The sequence below is a fragment of the Ylistrum balloti genome, unplaced genomic scaffold (assembly GCF_031769215.1).
Source record: "Ylistrum balloti isolate Yb309-2 unplaced genomic scaffold, AGI_CSIRO_Ybal_v1 Utg370214, whole genome shotgun sequence".
NCBI classification, from domain to species: Eukaryota; Metazoa; Mollusca; class Bivalvia; order Pectinida; family Pectinidae; genus Ylistrum; species Ylistrum balloti.
This window is the reverse complement of record NW_026782182.1, coordinates 1,212,513-1,234,606: the sequence shown is the minus strand read 5'-3', so window position 1 is coordinate 1,234,606 and position 22,094 is coordinate 1,212,513. Positions and strand designations below refer to the sequence as shown.

General features: G+C 38.3%; 1 protein-coding gene across 1 annotated transcript; it reads left to right on the top strand.

The window, feature by feature from the left end:
- The first annotated feature begins 54 nt into the window (after positions 1 to 54).
- On the top strand, positions 55 to 13,454 carry LOC132551763 (uncharacterized). The gene is made up of 7 exons (XM_060215898.1): positions 55 to 278; positions 4,748 to 4,868; positions 7,049 to 7,213; positions 9,305 to 9,400; positions 9,609 to 9,752; positions 12,819 to 12,950; positions 13,410 to 13,454. The coding sequence occupies exons 1-7, from the start codon at positions 55 to 57 to the stop codon at positions 13,452 to 13,454; spliced, it is 927 nt and encodes a 308-aa protein (XP_060071881.1).
- Positions 13,455 to 22,094: the final 8,640 nt, after the last annotated feature.

Genomic DNA, 22,094 nt, shown 5'->3' with positions numbered 1-22,094 from the left:
CGGTTGATTTGTGATAATAGATAGATTACCCTTCACAACCGCACGGGAAACATGATGGAGCAGAGTCGGACAGACAGGGCTGGTACTCCGGACTCTTTCTGCTCTGACAGATGGACACCCAGTCCTCAACGACCTTATTCGGACTTACAGAAGAAGAAAAAACAAGCTGTCGTAAGAGAATTGTTGAATGAATTCGACATGGAGGAGACCGTCGCACGCTATAGAAACCAGAACTCGCAGGAATTTGTCTTGGCCGAGAGCGAATTCAGTTTGGATGTGTGAGTTTTTGTTAGTGAAATACCATTCATTAATCACTGATTTTTCTATATTAATATTATTATGAAGACGTAGAAATAGTGCTGCGGTTAAATTGTCTCGCTTGCTTTTTTATATAAATTCCTGACTCGCCTACTATATTGATGTTCCTCTTAAGATGCGTGCTATATATCGATATATATATAACTCCTCTTCACAAATATATCCAAATTTCACATTTGATCCTGCATTACTTTGCTGTTAAGTGTATAGCTGGCTCAGTGAAAAAAGAACGCACAAGTAACAAGTAAACGTCATGTAGAGCGCTACATAGGAATTAATGAGCTATGTGTCACGGTTGAGAAGGAGCGAGCGATAGATTCCACTGGTTAATTGTCCTACGTTGACTGAGTATGCTGAATCCACTGTGTATATCATATTACACATCGTTGGTTTTATAAATATCAATTATAGGATAGAAAAACACAAGGTAATGATTTATTCAACACCTGGTTTATGTCTGGCGACTTGTTCTGATGGCAATCACATCACTTATGAATCCAGTCAGCTTTATTACATCATAAATATAAAGTTGTTAGTTAACGTTCGGATATTGTTGTTTGGTTCGTTTATACAGTCAAGGTATCACGTCAGCATCTTAAATAATAACGTAAAATTCGAAAGCTAAAATGAGGTCTTGTTTCTGTGTTTCCGATTCGATAGCTTATTTGTGACATATACGCTTGAAGGACAAAGTTTGCATAGCACTCGTAAACGGATGTTTTGATTATTTTGTTCAATATGTACACTACATCAATTTATATTCTATAATATTTTAACAATACACTTTTGTTTTTAAATATTTGGATGTCCTTATATACACGTATCTATCGGCAGTGCAAAAGTTATTTCTGGACCAGCTTAATATCTAATCGTTGCTTCTCACGATGATATTATATTATTTGAAAATCGAAGAAAAAAAGTTATGAAGTTATGATCAAAGTCCCTATGAACACAATGCATTGCTTCTGGTAGTTTCTGTAGAGCAGCAGATGTTCTGATTTAGTCCTTTAGCAGATTCTCATATTTTCGTTTCAGCGCTTTGTCGCTTAGCATATTGTCCCGCACAACAAAGCAGAAAAGACCGAATGTCAGTTATTCAGCCACTTAAGGTGATTGTTACATAGTGTCAACATCCAATATGGACACATGGGATTATATTTTCAGTGATTTCAAATGCTAGACCATGCTCCATTGCTTTATGTTTTATAAGGTGTCGTTATAAGATATGTGACAATTCTATTCAGGTTTATAAGATTTTACGTAAAAAACGAAATCTTTCGCGATCTAAAATTATATTGAAATAAGGCAGTAAATCTGATCATCACATAAACTGTTAATGCGGTCGGCACGTGTTCCTGTTTATCACAGATTTTTTTCTTTCTCGGTCTACAATCTAAACATGGCTGTTGATCACGAACGTGTTTCTGTTTTGTCTCCCGGTGATCAGAAACTTGCAAAGTAAAGGTTATAATACAGATGTATCTATGTCTCGGTGTTGTAGTTAGCTCATGGACGATTTTTTTTTTTTCTTTTTTTTTATATTTGAAATATTTTGTTTAACGATATCATGATTGACTAGTCATACATTATGTGATTGTGAACACCTTCATCATATTTAAACTTTCTGTTTAATTTAACATGATACCGATTTAGCAGACATGCACACATTCAATTTTTACTTCGGATTTTGATTGAACTTTAACATTTCATTTTTTATCATCTCACCTGTTCCTAAGGGCCGGCGAACTTATGTCAAACCGCGGCTTTGGTAGTCCGTCGTCCGGTCGTCTTCAACTTTTTCTACAAATCGCTGCTAGTCATGAACGACTGAACAGATTTTGACCAAATTTGCTCAGTAGCATCCTTGGGGGGAAAAATCAAATTTTATATATATATATATATAAAAGATGGTTCTCGGCCCCCTGGGGCAGGAGGGGCGGGGCCCATTAGGGGAAATAGAGCAAATTCGTTGCTGCTTCTGCTGTAGAAATAATTGGAATTTGCCCAAATGTTGTCGGAAGGGAAATAAATTTGGTATAAAAGATTGTTCTCGGCCCCCTGAGGCGTGAGGAATTATTCAGATGGAATTATAGGATTCTGTCCCGCTTTGGTAAGAAGCTTGAATTGTTTGGCTGACCCCTAAAAGTGAGAGGAGGGGCCCAATAACGAAATAGATACAGTGTGTGTTGTGTGCTTGGAAATTTAGAATTTCTTTTCCCTTGTTTTTAGATGAAATAATGTCAACCAAACAAAGCCAGGTGATCGATACAGACCATTTGGGCCTCTTGTTTCAAATCCCTAGATTTGGTTTCAAATTTATCAATGAGGCCACATAAAATCATTATGTTCAAGTATGTGACGCTTTGTGTGTACCTTTTTGGGTGCTTCGTCTTTCATTAATTCGTAGCGGATAACGTCTGTACATGTCTATGACTTTAAGGTGTACCATATTCCAAGTATAAGTGTATGGCGGCGGTCTGTACTTTCTTCTATTTACCACAGGTCTATATATGGTTTCTAGGTCGAATGTCTTTCATTTAGATTAATTTAATTTTAACTGGTTTAAGCTAATTAACATCATTTAAAATCATATATAGCCTTATAGATTTAAAATATTTCTCGATAGGCATCCACCGTATTTCAAACATGTCTTTGGACGGCGTGCCTAATGCTTGTTTCTGAGCTTTCAGGAGCTTACCCATCAAATTTCCAGAACACTCTTCCACACAGTACTTCAATATACAAAGTGTGGGGAAATACAAGCCTGGAAAAATCTGATTTTTCCTTCCGTGAGATGGAATCATACGACGCGACAGGCCTAATCTTTGCCTTATTTTGCCTTATTTTGCCTAATATTTGCCTTATTTTGCCTTATTTTGCCTAATCTTTGCCTTATTTTGCCCAAATGAGTTGGTATATGATCTGACCATGACATGCAATTACCAATAAGAACACAAAATACCTTATCTCTTACACCATGAGATCCATTACACTAAGTAAGATCTAGAGTTAAACACTTTCTACCTTGTGTCTATTCAGAAGCTTTACACATACGTTTTGGTTTTTGACATTTACAATTATCATATTTTAAACACACCATGAACATTTTAAAATCAGAATGTAATTTGCTTTTAATATAAACCAGCAAATAATGTCGTCTGCATACATATTCATATCAGCCTTCACATTTAATGACAAATCGTTTATGAAAAGTAGAAACATCAAAGGACCTTAGATTAATAGATTATTTGCCGAACACCATGAGTAGATTTACAGATGTTTGACATGTGACCAGCCATGGAGACTAAATGGGTCCTATTGTCAAGATAAGACTGAAACCACAATAAAGAATTCTGGTCAATTTTGTAAAGAGAGAGTTTCTGAAGTAAAACAGAATGGTCAACGAAATCGAAAGCTTTTTCTAAAATCTAATATTACTCCTATACAAAGTCCATCAACGATATTCTTAGCTAAGGAATTTACAATATTCAAAGGTGTGGTTTCATATGAATGTTTATGGCGGAAGCCAGATTGAGACAAAGCACTAATTCATGATATGTCGAATACTTGTACAACATGCAGTGGACTCGCTTCTCTAAAATTTTGGAAAGAACAGGTAAGCCAGATATTGGGTTATAATTTTCAACATCAACCGTGCTTCCGTTTTTGTGAAGGGAGGTAACTTCAGTTGTTTCCACTGTGTAGGGGAATAACCTGTCTTTAGACAAACATTCATTATAAATGTAAGAGATCGAGCTATTTCAGTATGAACAATTTTCAACAGCTTATTACCGGTACCATCAATACCTGTAGAGCGTTACCAATGCACAACCCGACCTCATCAGATTTACCTAAATGGACATGTGTACATTCCTCATCGTTGAATTCACCTTGTCAAAGTTTTGACTATTGTAGTAATTGTTTGATATTATTTTGTAATGCAGGTGTCCATCCTGCTCATTGTTCACCACACTGTACATTTTGGTGTCGTGGGCAATAAAGCGTACCAACATGTTCAACTGCTTCCTGTCGGTAAATTGTTTATTTGAGAAAAAGTATCGGTTGAGTACTCTTTGTCGCTTTGCCTTCTTTCATGACTCTCTGGTTCCTGTATAAATAAGGAGTCTTTGTTGAGGGACTGTATTAGTAGTCTTTTCGAAGTCCACTAAATCACATCTACATGGAAAGCGGAAAGTACAATATCAAACACACATATTTCCTGTCGTAATTACGACCTACAACTATCATTTATATAAATTACAGTTACACGTATATCGTAATTGAGACAAAAACTAAATTTATTGGAGGTGACACTAACCGCTTTACGTGCATAAAAAAAATGTCACACGTGAAATCTAAAGAAAAAATGCTTTCCATCATTATAGTAGAGTTGGCACTTCGTGTTAAAACTTCGTATTTTGTTCCACAGTTCGCTTTCCGTGTTGCGGACACGCCAGCATTTACAACGGCTGATGGGCACTGACGTCATCAGACTCAACGACCACAACTATACAGAAACTCTGCTTCAGAAACTGAAAGAGGAGTACGAGGTAAGCACCAGGAGAAGCCGTTATTGTGTGAGTACGAGGTTGGTAGCACTTGGGTTATTATGGCAGGGGTAGGTATCATGACATCATGTGCAACGCGTCTTTAGTAACAAGAGAGACTGTTATATGACGCCAGAGAAGAGTATTGTATTGGTAACACGAGGGACTGTTATGACATCAGGTAAAACACGTCCTTGGTAACACGAGGAACTGTTATGACATCAGATAGGAGTACGAGGTTGGTAACACGAGGGACTGTTATGACATAAGATAGGAGTACGAGGTTGGTAACACGAGGGACTGTTATGACATCAGCTAGGAGTATGTTCTTGGTAACACGAGGGACTGTTATGACATCAGATAGGAGTACGTCCTTGGTAACACGAGGGACTGTTATGACATCAGATAGGAGTACGTCCTTGGTAACAAGAGGGACTGTTATGACATCAGAGAGGAGTATTATGTTGGTAACACGAGGGACTGTTATGACATAAGATAGGAGTATGTTCTTGGTAACACGAGAGACTGTTATGACATCAGATAGGAGTACGTCCTTGGTAACAAGAGGGACTGTTATGACATCAGATAGTAGTACGTCCTTTGTAACAAGAGGGATTGTTATGACATCGGAGAGGAGTATTATGTTGGTAACACGAGGGACTGTTATGACATCAGATAGGAGTACGAGGTTGGTAACACGAGGGACTGTTATGACATCAGATAGGAGTACGTCCTTGGTAACACGAGGGACTGTTATGACATCAGATAGGAGTATGTTCTTGGTAACACGAGGGACTGTTATGACATCAGATAGGAGTACGTCCTCGGTAACACGAGGGACTGTTATGACATCAGATAGGAGTACGTCCTTGGTAACAGGAGTACGAGCTTGGTAACAAAAGGAACTGTTATGACATAAGATAGGAGTATGTTCTTGGTAACACGAGGAACTGTTATGACATCAGATAGGAGTACGTCCTTGGTAACAGGAGTACGAGCTTGGTAACAAAAGGAACTGTTATGACATAAGATAGGGGTACGTCCTCGGTAACACGAGGGACTGTTATGACATCAGAGAGGAGTATTATGTTGGTAACACGAGGAACTGTTATGACATAAGATAGGAGTATGTTCTTGGTAACACGAGGAACTGTTATGACATCAGATAGGAGTATTATGTTGGTAACACGAGGAACTGTTATGACATCAGATAGGAGTACGAGGTTGGTAACACGAGGAACTGTTATGACATCAGATAGGAGTACGAGGTTGGTAACACGAGGGACTGTTATGACATCAGATAGGAGTAAGAGCTCGGTAACACGAGGAACTGTTATGACATCAGATAGGAGTACGAGGTTGGTAACACGAGGGACTGTTATGACATCAGATAGGAGTACGAGCTTGGTAACACGAGGAACTGTTATGACATCAGATAGGAGTACGAGGTTGGTAACACGAGGGACTGTTATGACATCAGATAGGAGTAAGAGCTTGGTAACACGAGGGACTGTTATGACATCAGATAGGAGTACGTCCTTGGTAACAGGAGTACGAGCTTGGTAACAAAAGGAACTGTTATGATATCAGATAGGAGTACGTCCTCGGTAACAAGAGGGATTGTTATGACATCAGAGAGGAGTATTATGTTGGTAACACGAGGGACTGTTATGACATCAGATAGGAGTACGAGCTTGGTAACACGAGGGACTGTTATGACATAAGATAGGAGTATGTTCTTGGTAACACGAGGAACTGTTATGACATCAGATAGGAGTACGTCCTTGGTAACAGGAGTACGAGCTTGGTAACAAAAGGAACTGTTATGATATCAGATAGGAGTACGTCCTCGGTAACAAGAGGGATTGTTATGACATCAGAGAGGAGTATTATGTTGGTAACACGAGGGACTGTTATGACATCAGATAGTAGTACGTCCTTGGTAACACGAGGAACTGTTATGACATCAGATAGGAGTACGAGGTTGGTAACACGAGGGGCAGGTATAAAATCAAATAGGAGAATTACATGGGGTGGTTGTAAACAGAGAGGATTAAAGACAGGATTTTTCAAGGTAGATGTAAGCAAAAATTAAAGTTATCATTAAGTCTTCATTCGCGTAGATAAATGAAAAAAAAAATACTAGTAACATTTTGAAAAAATAAATTTATGTCCTGGTTTAGGCCAACATGGACAAAAAGGAAAAGGCGTTGGCGGATGCAGAGAAACAAAGGCTACGGAAACTAATGCTGGAAGGTATCATATCAGTCAATGTGATGGAAAACCCGGACGGGAAACCACGTCGCTCCAAAAGAAGGAAATACAAACAGAAGGAAAATGCATCTAAGGTATACAGTACACCACAGGATGATGTGACGGAGGAGGGAGGGGAGTAAGGTATACAGTATACAACAGGAGGGTGTGACGGAGGAGGGAGGGGAGTAAGATATATAGTATACAACAGGAGGGTGTGACGGAGGAGGGAGGGGAGTAAGGTATACAGTATACAACAGGAGGATGTGACGGAGGAGGGAGGGGAGTAAGGTATACAGTATACAACGGAGGAGGGAGGGGAGTAAGGGAGGAGTGACGGAGGAGGGAGAGTAAGGAGGATGTATACAGATACAACAGGATGATGTGACGGAGGAGGGAGGGGAGTAAGGTATACAGTATACAACAGGATGATGTGACGGAGGAGGGAGGGGAGTAAGATATACAGTATACAACAGGAGGGTGTGACGGAGGAGGGAGGGGAGTAAGATATATAGTATACAACAGGAGGGTGTGACGGAGGAGGGAGGGGAGTAAGGTATACAGTACACAACAGGAGGATGTGACGAAGGAGGGAGGGGATTAAGGTATACAGTACACAACAGGATGATGTGACGGAGGAGGGAGGGGAGTAAGGTATACAGTATACAACAGGATGATGTGACGGAGGAGGGAGGGGAGTAAGGTATACAGTATACAACAGGAGGGTGTGACGGAGGAGGGAGGGGAGTAAGGTATACAGTATACAACAGGAGGATGTGACGGAGGAGGGAGGGGAGTAAGGTTTACAGTATACAACAGGAGGGTGTGACGGAGGAGGGAGGGGAGGGTGTGATATATACAGTATACAACAGGAGGATGTGACGGAGGAGGGAGGGGAGTAAGGTTTACAGTATACAACAGGAGGGTGTGACGGAGGAGGGAGGGGAGTAAGGTATACAGTATACAACAGGAGGGTGTGACGGAGGAGGGAGGGGAGTAAGGTATATAGTATACAACAGGAGGGTGTACAAGGAGGAGGGGAGTAAGGTATACAGTGACGGAGGAGGGAGGGGAGTAAGGTATACAGTATACAACAGGAGGGTGTGACGGAGGAGGGAGGGGAGTAAGGTATACAGTATACAACAGGAGGGTGTGACGGAGGAGGGAGGGGAGTAATGTATACAGTATACAACAGGATGGTGTGACGGAGGAGGGAGGGGAGTAAGGTATACAGTATACAAAGGAGGGTGTGACGGAGGAGGGAGGGGAGTAAGATATATAGTATACAACAGAAGGGTGTGACGGAGGAGGGAGAGGAGTACGGTATATTGTATACAACAGAAGGGTGTGACGGAGGAGGGAGGGGAGTAAGGTATACAGTATACAACAGGAGGGTGTGACGGAGGAGGGAGGGGAGTAAGGTATACAGTATACAACAGGAGGGTGTGACGGAGGAGGGAGGGGAGTAAGGTATGCAGTATACAACAGGAGGGTGAGACGGAGGAGGGAGGGGAGTACGGTATAAAGTGTATGGTGTGACGGAGGAGGGAGGGGAGTACGGTATATAGTATACAACAGGATGATGTGACGGAGGAGGGAGGGGAGTAAGGTATACAGTACACAACAGGATGATGTGACGGAGGAGGGAGGGGAGTAAACTATATAGTATACAACAGGAGGGTGTGACGGAGGTGGGAGGGGAGTAAGGTATACAGTACACAACAGGATGATGTGACGGAGGAGGGAGGGGAGTACGGTATATAGTATACAACAGGAGTGTGTGATGGAGGTGGGAGGGGAGTAAGGTTTACGGTATACATCAGAAGGGTGTGACGGAGAAGGGAGGGGAGTAAGGTTTACAGCATACAACAGAAGGGTGTGATGGAGGAGGGAGGGGAGTAAGATATGTAGTATACAGCAGAAGGGTGTGACGGAGGAGGTTTTATAAAGGATGTGTCAAAATGTGACAGAAACTATCGAATGTTTGGGGGCCGAATGGAAAGTGGTTTGAATGGATAAGAGTATGGATAGAAACATTTTAAATTGTGGTAGATATGTCGAATATCTAATCTCTAAGATACAATAAATAGCAAGCGAACTGATAAAATGATATTGTTCGAGATCTTGACAATCACTGTAAAACAGTAATAAAAACAAATAACGTGTGCGCTCTCTTCATACAGAAGAATGGGCCTCCGTCCATCATGCACGAGGATAGTCCATACTACCAGGCTGTAGCCGAGAGGTCCGAATCCCCTCAACAGTCATCAGATTACAAACAGGTTAGTTAATGGTAGCTGTGCAAGGGACAACAGCAGGGCAGTGTGACTTAGTACGATCAGACGTCACTCTTTGATTTCAAGAATAAAAAAGGGATAAACAGAATTGAAATAAAAAATGTATGTTATACTCCCGTCTCGGACAGGGGGGGGGGGGATGGAACAATAATTCTACAATAGTGCATTTCTTTCTTGTTTTCGTTCTTTTAAGAATGACGTAGTGTCCCAGATGGAGATCATCAAAAACAAAGATTCAAAGGAGAAAAGTGACGAGAACATGCACGAAGAGGAGGATTCATTGACACGAGAGGACTCTTTGGGTCACAATTCCCGGGAAAACAGTGCGAAGAAGCAGGTACATGTGTAGAGAGATTGTCAAATGATGGTCTCAACAAAGAACCGTAATTCTGTGCCATGTTTTCCCGTTTCATTTCTTTAACAAAATTGTTTGGTACGAGAGACTTGTCTAGCTTTAAATGTTTGTGACGAGCATGGCATACGTGTATAGTTAAATATTAAGTGGACTCATTGTAAACCATGTTCATTATATAATAAAATATAAAAATGAATTATACTGTAATTTCCAAAATCATAAACGGGGTCAAACAAAATGGCGCGTCAAGTAAAAAATCTACATCAATTGGCCTTTCAGTATAATGTACAATGGACATATTTTGGTTAAATCAAAAATATTACATGATAATATATCTGTACACAAATATATTCAATTCGTCACACAAGGATATTTCTGAGAAGATTTGTGTAATATCCAATAAAAACTACAATTGTAATCCGACTGTAGAAGTGGGGACATCCGCACTCACTATCATGACCTGGTAATAATTATGGGTGCAAAGGACCCGCTATTATAGCCGAGTTTAAGAATAGCTAGTGGCGTCGTTGATACCAGTTGCAGAGTCGCTCATTATTGTAACCCTGGGTACAGAAGCGTGATATCTAGCATTACTGTAACTCAGTCCTACAGTTTTCAGACTTCCGATTATAATACCCAATGTGTTATGTTGTCCTTTACGATCTAATATTACTATACATTTTATGTGGTATACATTAATCTACATTTCTCAATAATTGGATTTTTTCATTACTGATAACTGTCGAAAACTAATTGACATTCTGTAACATCACATTTCTTCTCCACTTCGTATAAAGTTTAGTAAGATTCCATTAAACTGTCGTAGAGAAATTGGGAGATAAACGTGCTAATTGATGTATAACGGGTACATGTAAATAGTGTGTTATTGTCAATTAACATTGTCATATAATATACACTACCAGATAATGAGAGGCAAATTGATTTTATCGGTGGACGATATATATTCCGGCATCCCGATTTCAGCATTGTAGGTAGCGCTCAATCAGATAAAATTAAACGAAAAAGTCTAAAGCTCTTAAGCTCAAATAGCCATACTTGAAAAGAGCCGATTACCCAGATGAACTGATCGACGGAGTCCTCCAGACAAGAAAGCGGGTGAATAACACAGACATTAATAGTCAGTAAGGCTGAACGATTTTCAGTAATCTGCAGCTGTAATGTGAGAACAGAATGAATAATAAAACGGAAATGCATTTTGTTTTGCATGTCCAGAAAGTTTTATAGATATTTATAAAAAAAACTTTTCAAACTCATTTTCTTCTTATTCGTTGGTTATAACTAATGGGTAATGCCGAAACAATCATCATCGCCCACTATTGTAACCGTACCGAGAGAGACAATAGTGTTTGCACATGTTGCGCTCCTCTGTAGAACTACACACATACACGTCTTACGAGAGGCCTTCGTTAGTGTCCCTCGGTAAATAAGAACTACACACATACATGTATGACAGAGGCCTTCGTTAGTGTCCCTCGGTAAATAAGAACTACACACACACACGTCTGACGAGAGGCCTTCGTTAGTGTCCCTCGGTAAATAAGAACTACACACATACACGTATGACAGAGGCCTTCGTTAGTGTCCCTCGGTAAATAAGAACTACACACGTACACGTATGACAGAGGCCTTCGTTAGTGTCCCTCGGTAAATAAGAACTACACACGTACACGTATGACAGAGGCCTTCGTTAGTGTCCCTCGGTAAATAAGAACTACACACGTACACGTATGACAGAGGCCTTCGTTAGTGTCCCTCGGTAAATAAGAACTACACACATACACGTATGACAGAGGCCTTCGTTAGTGTCCCTCGGTAAATAAGAACTACACACGTACACGTATGACAGAGGCCTTCGTTAGTGTCCCTCGGTAAATAAGAACTACACAAATACACGTATGACGGGAGGCCTTTGTTAGTGTCCCTCGGTAAATAAGAACTACACACGTACACGTCTGACGGGAGGCCTTTGTTAGTGTCTCTCGGTAAATAAGAAATACACACGTACACGGCAGACAGAAGCCTTCGTTAGTGTCCCTCGGTAAATAAGAGCTACACACGTACACGTCTTACGAGAGGCCTTCGTTAGTGTCCCTCGGTAAATAAGAACTACACACATACACGTCTTACGAGAGGCCTTCGTTAGTGTCCCTCGGTAAATAAGAACTACACACATACATGTATGACAGAGGCCTTCGTTAGTGTCCCTCGGTAAATAAGAACTACACACACACACGTCTGACGAGAGGCCTTCGTTAGTGTCCCTCGGTAAATAAGAACTACACACATACACGTCTGACGAGAGGCCTTCGTTAGTGTCCCTCGGTAAATAAGACCTTCACACGTTCACGTCAGACAGAAGCCTTCGTTAGTGTCTCTCGGTAAATAAGAACTACACACGCACACGTCAGACAGAAGCCTTCGTTAGTGTCCCTCACACATACACGTATGACAGAGGCCTTCGTTAGTGTCCCTCGGTAAATAAGAACTACACACATACACGTATGACAGAGGCCTTCGTTAGTGTCCCTCGGTAAATAAGAACTACACACATACACGTATGACGAGAGGCCTTTGTTAGTGTCCCTCGGTAAATAAGAACTTCACACGTTCACGTCAGAGGCCTTTGTTAGTGTCTCTCGGTAAATAAGAAATACACACGTACACGGCAGACAGAAGCCTTCGTTAGTGTCTCTCGGTAAATAAGAACTACACACATACACGTCTTACGAGAGGCCTTCGTTAGTGTCCCTCGGTAAATAAGAACTACACACATACACGTCTGACGAGAGGCCTTCGTTAGTGTCCCTCGGTAAATAAGAACTACACACATACACGTCTGACGAGAGGCCTTCGTTAGTGTCTCTCGGTAAATAAGAAGTACACACGCACACGTCAGACAGAAGCCTTCGTTAGTGTCTCTCGGTAAATAAGAACTACACACGTACACGTCAGACAGAAGCCTTCGTTAGTGTCTCTCGGTAAATAAGAACTACACACGTAACTCACTGTTTGGTTTGTTCACTCTAGGTACAATGGGCACAACCTAAAAAGCAGATGAACTCCGGCGATGAATCCGTAGCTAGTCCAAAGCGAGAATATCCCAAAGGAAGGTTTTCCACGATAGATTCTCCACTTCTGCGTGATCTACGACACGAGGAGGTAGCTATCGCAATCTTAAAACATGCGTGGATGAGTTTTCTGTATACATATATGTGTGTGTGCAGTTATTTTCAAGGGTTCTTATTTTCGCTGTTTCTGAGTTTGCTGCAACATCGCAAAAAATCAAAACAATGGGGGAAAAGGAAGAAATAATTTTAACATAAGGTTTTATGAAACCGGGAAAATATTAACAAAAGGAAAAGTATTTCCGCATGCTGCAATAAAAAAATAGAATGATTTTGTCTATTGAAAGTTATAATGGAAATGGATATGAAACCAGTTGAGGAATACAGGCCCTTTGGGACTCATATTATTAGGCTGTGGCTTGTACTAGAGCAGTCCGCTGGTTAGATTGGCGTTGTTTCAGGACAATCGCTAGTTTGGAAAAGACCTTTTAATATGCTTATGGTTATATTGTACACACAATGTTACTCTAGCTGATGCGGTTTCTTTTTTCAGACTGTTGCTGGTTTGTACAGACTAGCAGAATTGTTGGTTTTGTAATGAGGATAAAGCTGAGTCTCAGTCTGATACAAAAGGAAAGACTTGAATGGAAATCTTCTGATACACAAGCGTCTCAAAAAATATGAAATCAGAAAAAATAAATGTAGTAATATTTCTTCTCATAAATATGTATATATATAGATATATAAATATGTTTATTTCACCATACCTTCATTTATCTGTTATCCATCCTATTTAACATTTTTACGTATATACTGTTAAACATGCACGAAAGTGATGTTTGACCGGACGTGGAGCATAATTCAACATGAAATAAATTCGTTTTTCCTTTTTTCCGTCACTAGGATAATCTCTTGACTAGCTCGGAAATTCAACAGAAGTTTGCATGAATCATAACTGCATCTTGTAGATTTAAATTACATGAATTCTGCTTTTTTCATTTTATGATCCGAAAATGAATATTTCAGTTTGATTTTTGTCCTTGGATAGAATAGATTTTTGGTCGAAAATTTCTGAATATAAAGCATGGCTACAAACTCTATTTAATTGCCAAAAATTCAGCATCAAGTCAATTTCAGAACATTGCCAAATAGACTAGGATGTAAACAATTTTCAAGATTTACATTTGTTGGTTGCTCTGGATTTTTGAGCCCATAAATTAAAAAAAATAATGAGTAAATAGATAAAAACAAATAACTTTTTTCATAGTGTAAAGTACCACTCTACGTTAATTTAAACATTTCATTGTCAGAAACATAAATGGATCAGGGACAAGTTCTAACATCTTATGAACTCTTCTCCATAAATTAGTTATAAATAAATGATATACTGCACGTGACATATAGTTATACTATAAACATGAAAATATGTAATTCGTAGACATACAATTGCAGGTTTAAATCATTTTCTTAAAACGACTATTGCACCGTTACGAAAACGAGAGAGATTTGCTTGGGTAGAAAATATCGAGGAATGCTTGTTAATCACGAATTAAAATGAACATTTTCTATATTCTATTTTATGAAATCTGTAGCAGTTAATGAAATACAGCAACATTTATATATAATTATTTTATTTTGGTTACTATCACTGAACCTTTAAAAAAGTCATAACCGAAACAAATATTAATTTGAGAATTTCTGGCAATATGACTCTCATAATCCTTAAGCAAAATCTCTTATTTCAAGTGAAAAGCTTCAGGTGTCAATCCCAGTGACTGCGAAGTTATGAAAGAAGATTAATACCCAAATGGTCATGAGTTGTTATAAAATCAAATGTAACAAACACGCTGTGATACCTAAGTAGTCGTGCGCGCGCTGTTAAAACAGTTACACACTTATTAATTGAGGGTATCCAATGAGTTCTGCTTATCATAGGACTTGGAAGATTTTTAAAAACATTCGAAAACAAAAACAGCAATGTATCAGGCTGATGTAAAATCTTACTTTGATTTATTTTCTCGTACTTTCCATTCTATTTTGATGATGTCACAACACATTTGACATCATAAAGTTGCGATGTCACGATGGTAACAATGGGAACAGCGGTTCATCCGAGCACATCTACATATCACAAGACTAATGACAGTGATCACAATTTATTTGAAACAAAGACAAAAAATATTGTAACGAATATCCTACTACATACGAATAACAAATAGTTACAGGAGATTGGACATGAATTAAAAACGCACTCATTTTTTATGTTATTTATATTTCAAATATACACCGGAAAATGTACATGTAGACAGGCGATGTCACCAAGCTGTAACGTACAGCACTAAACAGCTGTGAACGTATCTTTTAAAATTCATAATCGGATATTTAATATTTATATATTTTTGAACTTCGAAGTCAAATTGATACGTATCAATAACATTTTTGACAAATCGTACCCAACGAGTCGCTGTAAATAAGGAATACTCATTTTAGTGGTAACACAAGGATCCGTAATTTATCCTATTCTAGTGGTTATATATAAGTTAATTATGAACCTGAAACAGTGTGTTCCGATATTTGTTTTGTATGCTCTTTAAGATGATCAAAAATCCATAGGCTAAGGATTCGCTTCAGAAAGATTGGGATGAAATAGGAAAATGAAGTGCTGGTTAGCTAAGTAAGATTCATCTAGAAACATGTGAATATATACCGAAAAAATCAGAGAACGAAACATTCGTACAACATACAAAGGAAAAACCTGGCAACATCCGGGAGACTTCATGGGGACATTGTCGATATGTACAAAGTTGTACAAAATAATTAATGATTGAAATGTATGTTCTATAATTAAAATTTAGATCCAGTACGAGGGGAAACTTATAATATTATATATTCCTATATTAGTCCTCAGCATGATTGTGGAGAAACTGTTTTACTTTTCCGTCTGTCTAAACATGGAACAGGCAGGAGGACGTTGTATCTGCTACAGATATTGATATAATTGTAAGAACAGCATAGTTAAACTTCGGTATTATTATCTGATATGCTCCGTCCCTTTGGCAAGTATCAATATGACTGCGCGGTTCGCCAATAACATAGATATTAAATATCCCATGATAAACGTTATATCTTCTGATATGAAACTTCTACGGCGTGTATTATATGATTACCGGGAACGTATGCATATTTGCCATCCACATGACGAGCAGGTGCGTGTTGGCAATACAATTATTTAAGATATCAAGGTACGTCTCTTTTCGTTGTCAAAATTGTTCACAATAAAATGGCGTCCAAATAACTCGGTTATAACAAATCTAGTAATTATTTTAAGGCAGCATCTAAAATTTTCAGACTTGGTTACTAACTTGGTATCTCAGTTTTCCAGGAAATCACAACCAGTCGTAATTGACACACATATCGCATTCTAGTGCACACTTTATTTTCGTTCTGAAACTTAAATGATTAACCTGCATTACCATCAATGCTTGCTGTACAAAAGAGTATATTGATATATTATATTCCTGTTATTGTGAATTATGTGATTCCCAGGTATTGTAGAAACCAAATACTTTTAATTTGTAGCATCTGTCATCGGAAATGTGCTGATGCAATGATAGGGCGTTTTCTATACATCAATAGATTATCACCTATCCGGAAAGGTGTGATCTCTCATGAGAATTAGTGATATCATCTACACATTGAAAAGCTGATTAAGTATATCCAAATGTCAGATCAGTAATGTCACGTGTTTGTGTAAATGGAATATATGATAAATACGTGCCCCAAAGCAAGAACATTATATATGTTACCTCGTGTCATATGTTGTTGGTATCAATTCTTCAATTACTAGTTCATTACATATAAGGTTATCCACATGTAAAAGAGTTTGCTAAGAACGAGAGCGAAATATTTACACATCATTTGATTTGTAACGTACTTCCGGTATAGTCAGAAGAATCAATACCGGCATTAAACAATATGTTAACTCTTTGTACTTCCGGTATGATCTGAAAACTCCAGCGCGGTTCTAGGTAGTAAGTTTCGCCCTTTTGTTATGATCTGACGTGATGTTAACTAATATGTTCATTTTAAATTCTCACTTCCGATATGATCTGAAGAATCAACTGTTAATCTAACCAATAAGTTCATTCTAGTTACGCACCTGCAATAAAACTTAGATCAAATTGTCCACTGCAATTCCTTACTTCTGATATAATCTGAAGAGTCAAATGTGCTCATAAATTCAATCACACTTCATCCTGCTGGAATAATTTGACAAATAATCATGATGAGAGTTCGTTCTGTTCAATTTTCTCCAAATGTTATATAAAACATCATTTTCCTAATCCAAAACGTACACCTGAGATTTGGAATCCACATATGGAACCACTTTTTACATACTCTATGATAGTCTGTAAGGTAAGACGTGTGGTGTCGCATGCGTAATTCCGTATCCCCGTGTTCAAAATTGCTGCTCGCTTAATGAACATCGATGAAAATCTTGCATCATTGTACAGTTGACGAGTTTCTTTGGTCCGTTGAACTGGAGTAAAACCACGCATGCGTAACGAAGAGGGATTAAGTTTTAATGTCGCATATCGGTGCAGGAATTGCTTAAGTCTATTTCTATATCCAGACCAGCTTCCTGTTGAAAAGAAATAAAGACATAGATGAATAATAGTTAATAAAGCCGTGGTAGAAACATTACCAAAAAAGCGCTAGTCACTTTCACGTACGCAGTTGGCAGAAAGCTGAGCAGCGTTAATAACGAAGGTCACAATAGAAACTTTCGAATTTCATTGAGAAAATAAGAGAGCCGTTTAATTTCGGACTTTTGGACACCTCATTCTATACGTACCGAAAAACACACAGACAAAATGGTCAGACGTTCAGCAAGGATACCAATTGAAAAGTTTATATAGCTTTTATCTTACAGTGTTCATATACAAGTCATATACTAGCAATCAATTTCCTGTATTGTATTTTTGTATGGAACATTCGTCACCGACCACAGTATATGTAGTATGTCGTGTATGTAAATGTTAGGAGTGTATAGTATTTCTATCAAAACGCAACAGACCAAAAAGACTTTTCTGTAAAACCTGTTGGTATGCCGTTCGATACTTTGGTTCATGTTCCTGTTGAGAGTCGATTCTTTGGCTAACAATCGCTTAAAATTTAACTTTTGATCATACAAAAACATCAGCGATGAACAGTAGACACTTTAAACAGAAAACATGTCTGCATCTAGTTACATTGTAGTTTTCAAATATTCGTGGTTTCAAAATTTTGTAAAACGAGAGGTGAAGCTGTGGTCATGTGTCTCATCTAATGTTAAATCATATTTAAAGCGGTTCTAATTCCTCTTAACATCTTTGGTTATGTGTGAAGTTTAACAACTCACATTCCGTACTTTACTCGACGTCGTTTCACGCGCGTACACTGCTAAACATTTTTTATCTGAACATCAGGAAGTGAATTAATGGAGCTGACAAATTAATGCATGATGTTGACAGAGCGTGAAAAACATAATGGATTTTCCAAAAATGTTGTGACATTTTTAAGGTGCTACATATTCGAAAATCATGCCTTCGGTAATTAATTGCTGATTAGCCGATGTCTAACCAAACCTTAAATCCTGTGGTTGGAGTCGTCTCTATATCAGTATATCGATATGAAAATCGGGAAATAGTATCAGCTAGAAGAGAGGGTTTAACCTAAAACGTAAACATTGTATACTACAATAATAATAATAATAATAATAATAATAATAATAATAGACAGCTGCCGTTTCGTGGTACAAAGTCAGTCAATTTAAAGGGGTATACATTCCAACTGAAAGGTCTCTCGAACGGATAAAGATTTTCACTGTGATTAGAAAATCATTAAAAGGGAATATTCATTAATATTATAAACAATCAAAGAAACTCTAAGATATTTATTTAAGCGAATTAAAAATCTGCTGATGAACTGTCAATCAAAACTGATCGCGGGATTTGGCACGAGGGACATGTGCGCAATCACAAAAGTTGCAGCGCCACCTGCGGCAGAAAATGGCTGAACGCAACAGTGAGAGTGAGGTTAGTAAACATTGAAATATGTGCTTTCATTATCTCAATGTGTATACAAAAGAGGGTTTATGTGCAAGTGGTTGGTCGTCCTGGCGTTTATTCTTAAATCAAACTAAACAAATTGATAGCATAACTTGTAAATTTTGGTAATTGCGGAAAGTTAACGAATCCCGGGATACAGGAAAAATAGAATATTGCACAAAGTTGTTTTAAAACGTAAATTAGAACCAAAAGTTCGTATGTATACCCCTTTATGGTGATATTATGTATGCCAAATTTCCTTTTTTCATTTTTATTTATTTATTTATAGATAATATTCTTTGATAATAAGAATATAATGTTTCTTGGTAATTCAAATTTATTCTCTGTTAGACTTATAAATATAAAGCTAAAGGCATGTCAAGTCATGTTTAGACATATTTTCGCCTGCCTTTTCTGATTCAAGACATCTAAATCGAAGGAGTTCAATCCATGGAGTGGAAGTGTTTCTGCTTTTCATTTAAGACCAGGGACGTCTGTTATCTACGTCCCTGTTAAGACCGATTTGTGAATAAGGTAGGAATATTAACTCAGAAGATCAGCGAACGTTACTCATGTAACTCATGTTTGGAAAAGAACGAAAAACAAACATACATACAAAAACAAAACATCGAAAATAATTGAAACGACAACTTAAGGCAATAATCGACCGTCTAATGCTTTTTCCGCATTGGTGTCACGTCATCATCACTTCATCACGTGGTCCAATCTTATTTTGTAGATTGGACAGATCACACAATGCATTGTGGACTATAAGGTTTTTGCAGATATATAAAATGATCGACACGATCGCTATCCGCGATGAGTGTGATGCAGGTCGCCCCCTCACGTCGCCAGAACACTGGCGTTCGTCGGTGAGACGATACCCGAACACGGGAGGAGTCACGGAGACGAAAAACCTGTCAACCAACCAACGCTGTCCGCCATTGTAATTATGGTGTAAGTGTCATGCGAGTATTTTGAACGCATGTGCAAAAAGGTATAATTTACGATATATACTTACGTTGAGAGATCAGAATGGGTGCGACAGCTTGAAAACTACGTGTGTTGGTCAGGACGCGATCCATAGTAAAACATGCGGATTGTCCAATAACCAACAAGGAGAGGCAAAGCACCAAATCAAGGCGTCTCTCCATCGGCGGTCTCTGTAACAATAACAAAATCACTGTTAAATCTCCCTGAGTGATAATGTCAGTCAGTCAGTCGTCTCTCCATCAGCGGTCTCTGTAACAATAACAAAATCACTGTTTAATCTCCCTGAGTGATAATGTCAGTCAGTCAGTCATCATCGTCTCTGTCTGTTTAATCTCCATCAGCGGTCTCTGTTATAATAACAAAATCACTGTTAATACCCCTGAGTGATAATGTCAGTCAGTCAGTCGTCTCTCCATCAGCGGTCTCTGTAACAATAACAAAATCACTGTTAAATCTCCCTGAGTGATAATGTCAGTCAGTCAGTCAGTCGTCTCTCCATCAGCGGTCTCTGTTATAATAACAAAATCACTGTTAAATCTCCCTGAGTGATAATGTCAGTCAGTCAGTCGTCTCTCCATCAGCGGTCTCTGTAACAATAACAAAATCACTGTTAAATCTCCCTGAGTGATAATGTCAGTCAGTCAGTCAGTCGTCTCTCCATCAGCGGTCTCTGTTATAATAACAAAATCACTGTTAATACCCCTGAGTGATAATGTCAGTCAGTCAGTCGTCTCTCCATCAGCGGTCTCTGTTACAATAACAAAATCACTCCTTAATCTCCCTGAGTGATAATGTCAGTCAGTCAGTCGTCTCTCCATCGGCGGTCTCTGTTACAATAACCAAAGCACTGTTTAATCCCCCGAGTGATTATGTCAGTCAGTCAGTCGTCGTTCCATCAGCGGTCTCTGTAACGGTTATAAAATCACTGTTAATCCCCCTGAGTGATAATGTCAGTCAGTCAGTCGTCTCTTCATCAGCGGTCTCTGTTACAATAACAAAATCAAAGTACTGAAAGGCTAATCGTATCGTAAAATATTCACAAATAACCGCTAAGCTGTATTACTTTCCCCATACTCCTACACTTTGGAATGCAAAAATTACTAAAATAAGAGAACCAGGGGCTATTTTTCTTACTTTTCAGCGATTTGATATCTTCTTTAATTCTTATTTCAAATTTGACGACAATAATGTGAACAAATCAAAATAGGTAAAAAAAAAAAAATAACAAAACACACACAACCGTATATTTATCGCCAACAAGCCATGATAAATAGCTCTATGATGAAGTTGACTAAATAAAACCTTTGAAATACCCAAGATGTTGCAATTACTATCTTATCAATATGAGGATTTAGACAAATCGAAAGGACTTTATACCTACTTCTTTATTTTGAATGTATTGCTTATTATAATTATATTTGTAGTTGAGGAAAGTAGATAAGGTGTAGAGAGCATTTCGGATAGATAAAAGTGTAAGTAATTACATTAAATGTATTTACATGCCTATCTCCCTTGAAGTATCATGGTTAGACTTTTCTTCCAGTAATTATGTCTATAAAGACATAGTTCTTTGAGATTAAACCAGACTTCCAAATATAAATACAAAATTTACAATATTTTCACTATAGCTACTACTATTTCTGATCTCCAATGCATTAGATAATGTCACCATGACACGCTAAATGAATAAATATGTTATGGACATATTTCTATCTAGTTAATTGATAATTATAAACATGAATATTTTGGGGGGTTTTGTTTGAAGGAATATTTTCATTTCAAGGAACTTTGATACACATTAACAAACACTGAGAAATCAGCACAATCAACCTTAATCAAATAAAACTAAAAGACAAAAAATAAAAGCTATAACAAAGTCAACATCATGATCAGTACAATAATAAGAATATATTATTCATAAATCATGAGCACCAAATGTACCTTGCCTACGAAGCGCACACTTTTTATGTTCAAAAACTTGAAAACGTGTCATGGCGGTGGGTGTGAAAAACCTGAAAAGTGTCATATCGGCGGGTGTGCGCGTGGGACGAACAGTCCAATTTTGTGACGTCTAATGAGGTAAAGTGATGTTATATATTAAGACGATCTTGCCACAACGACAAGGATTAAATCAAAATTGATGTTCTGTTTGTAAG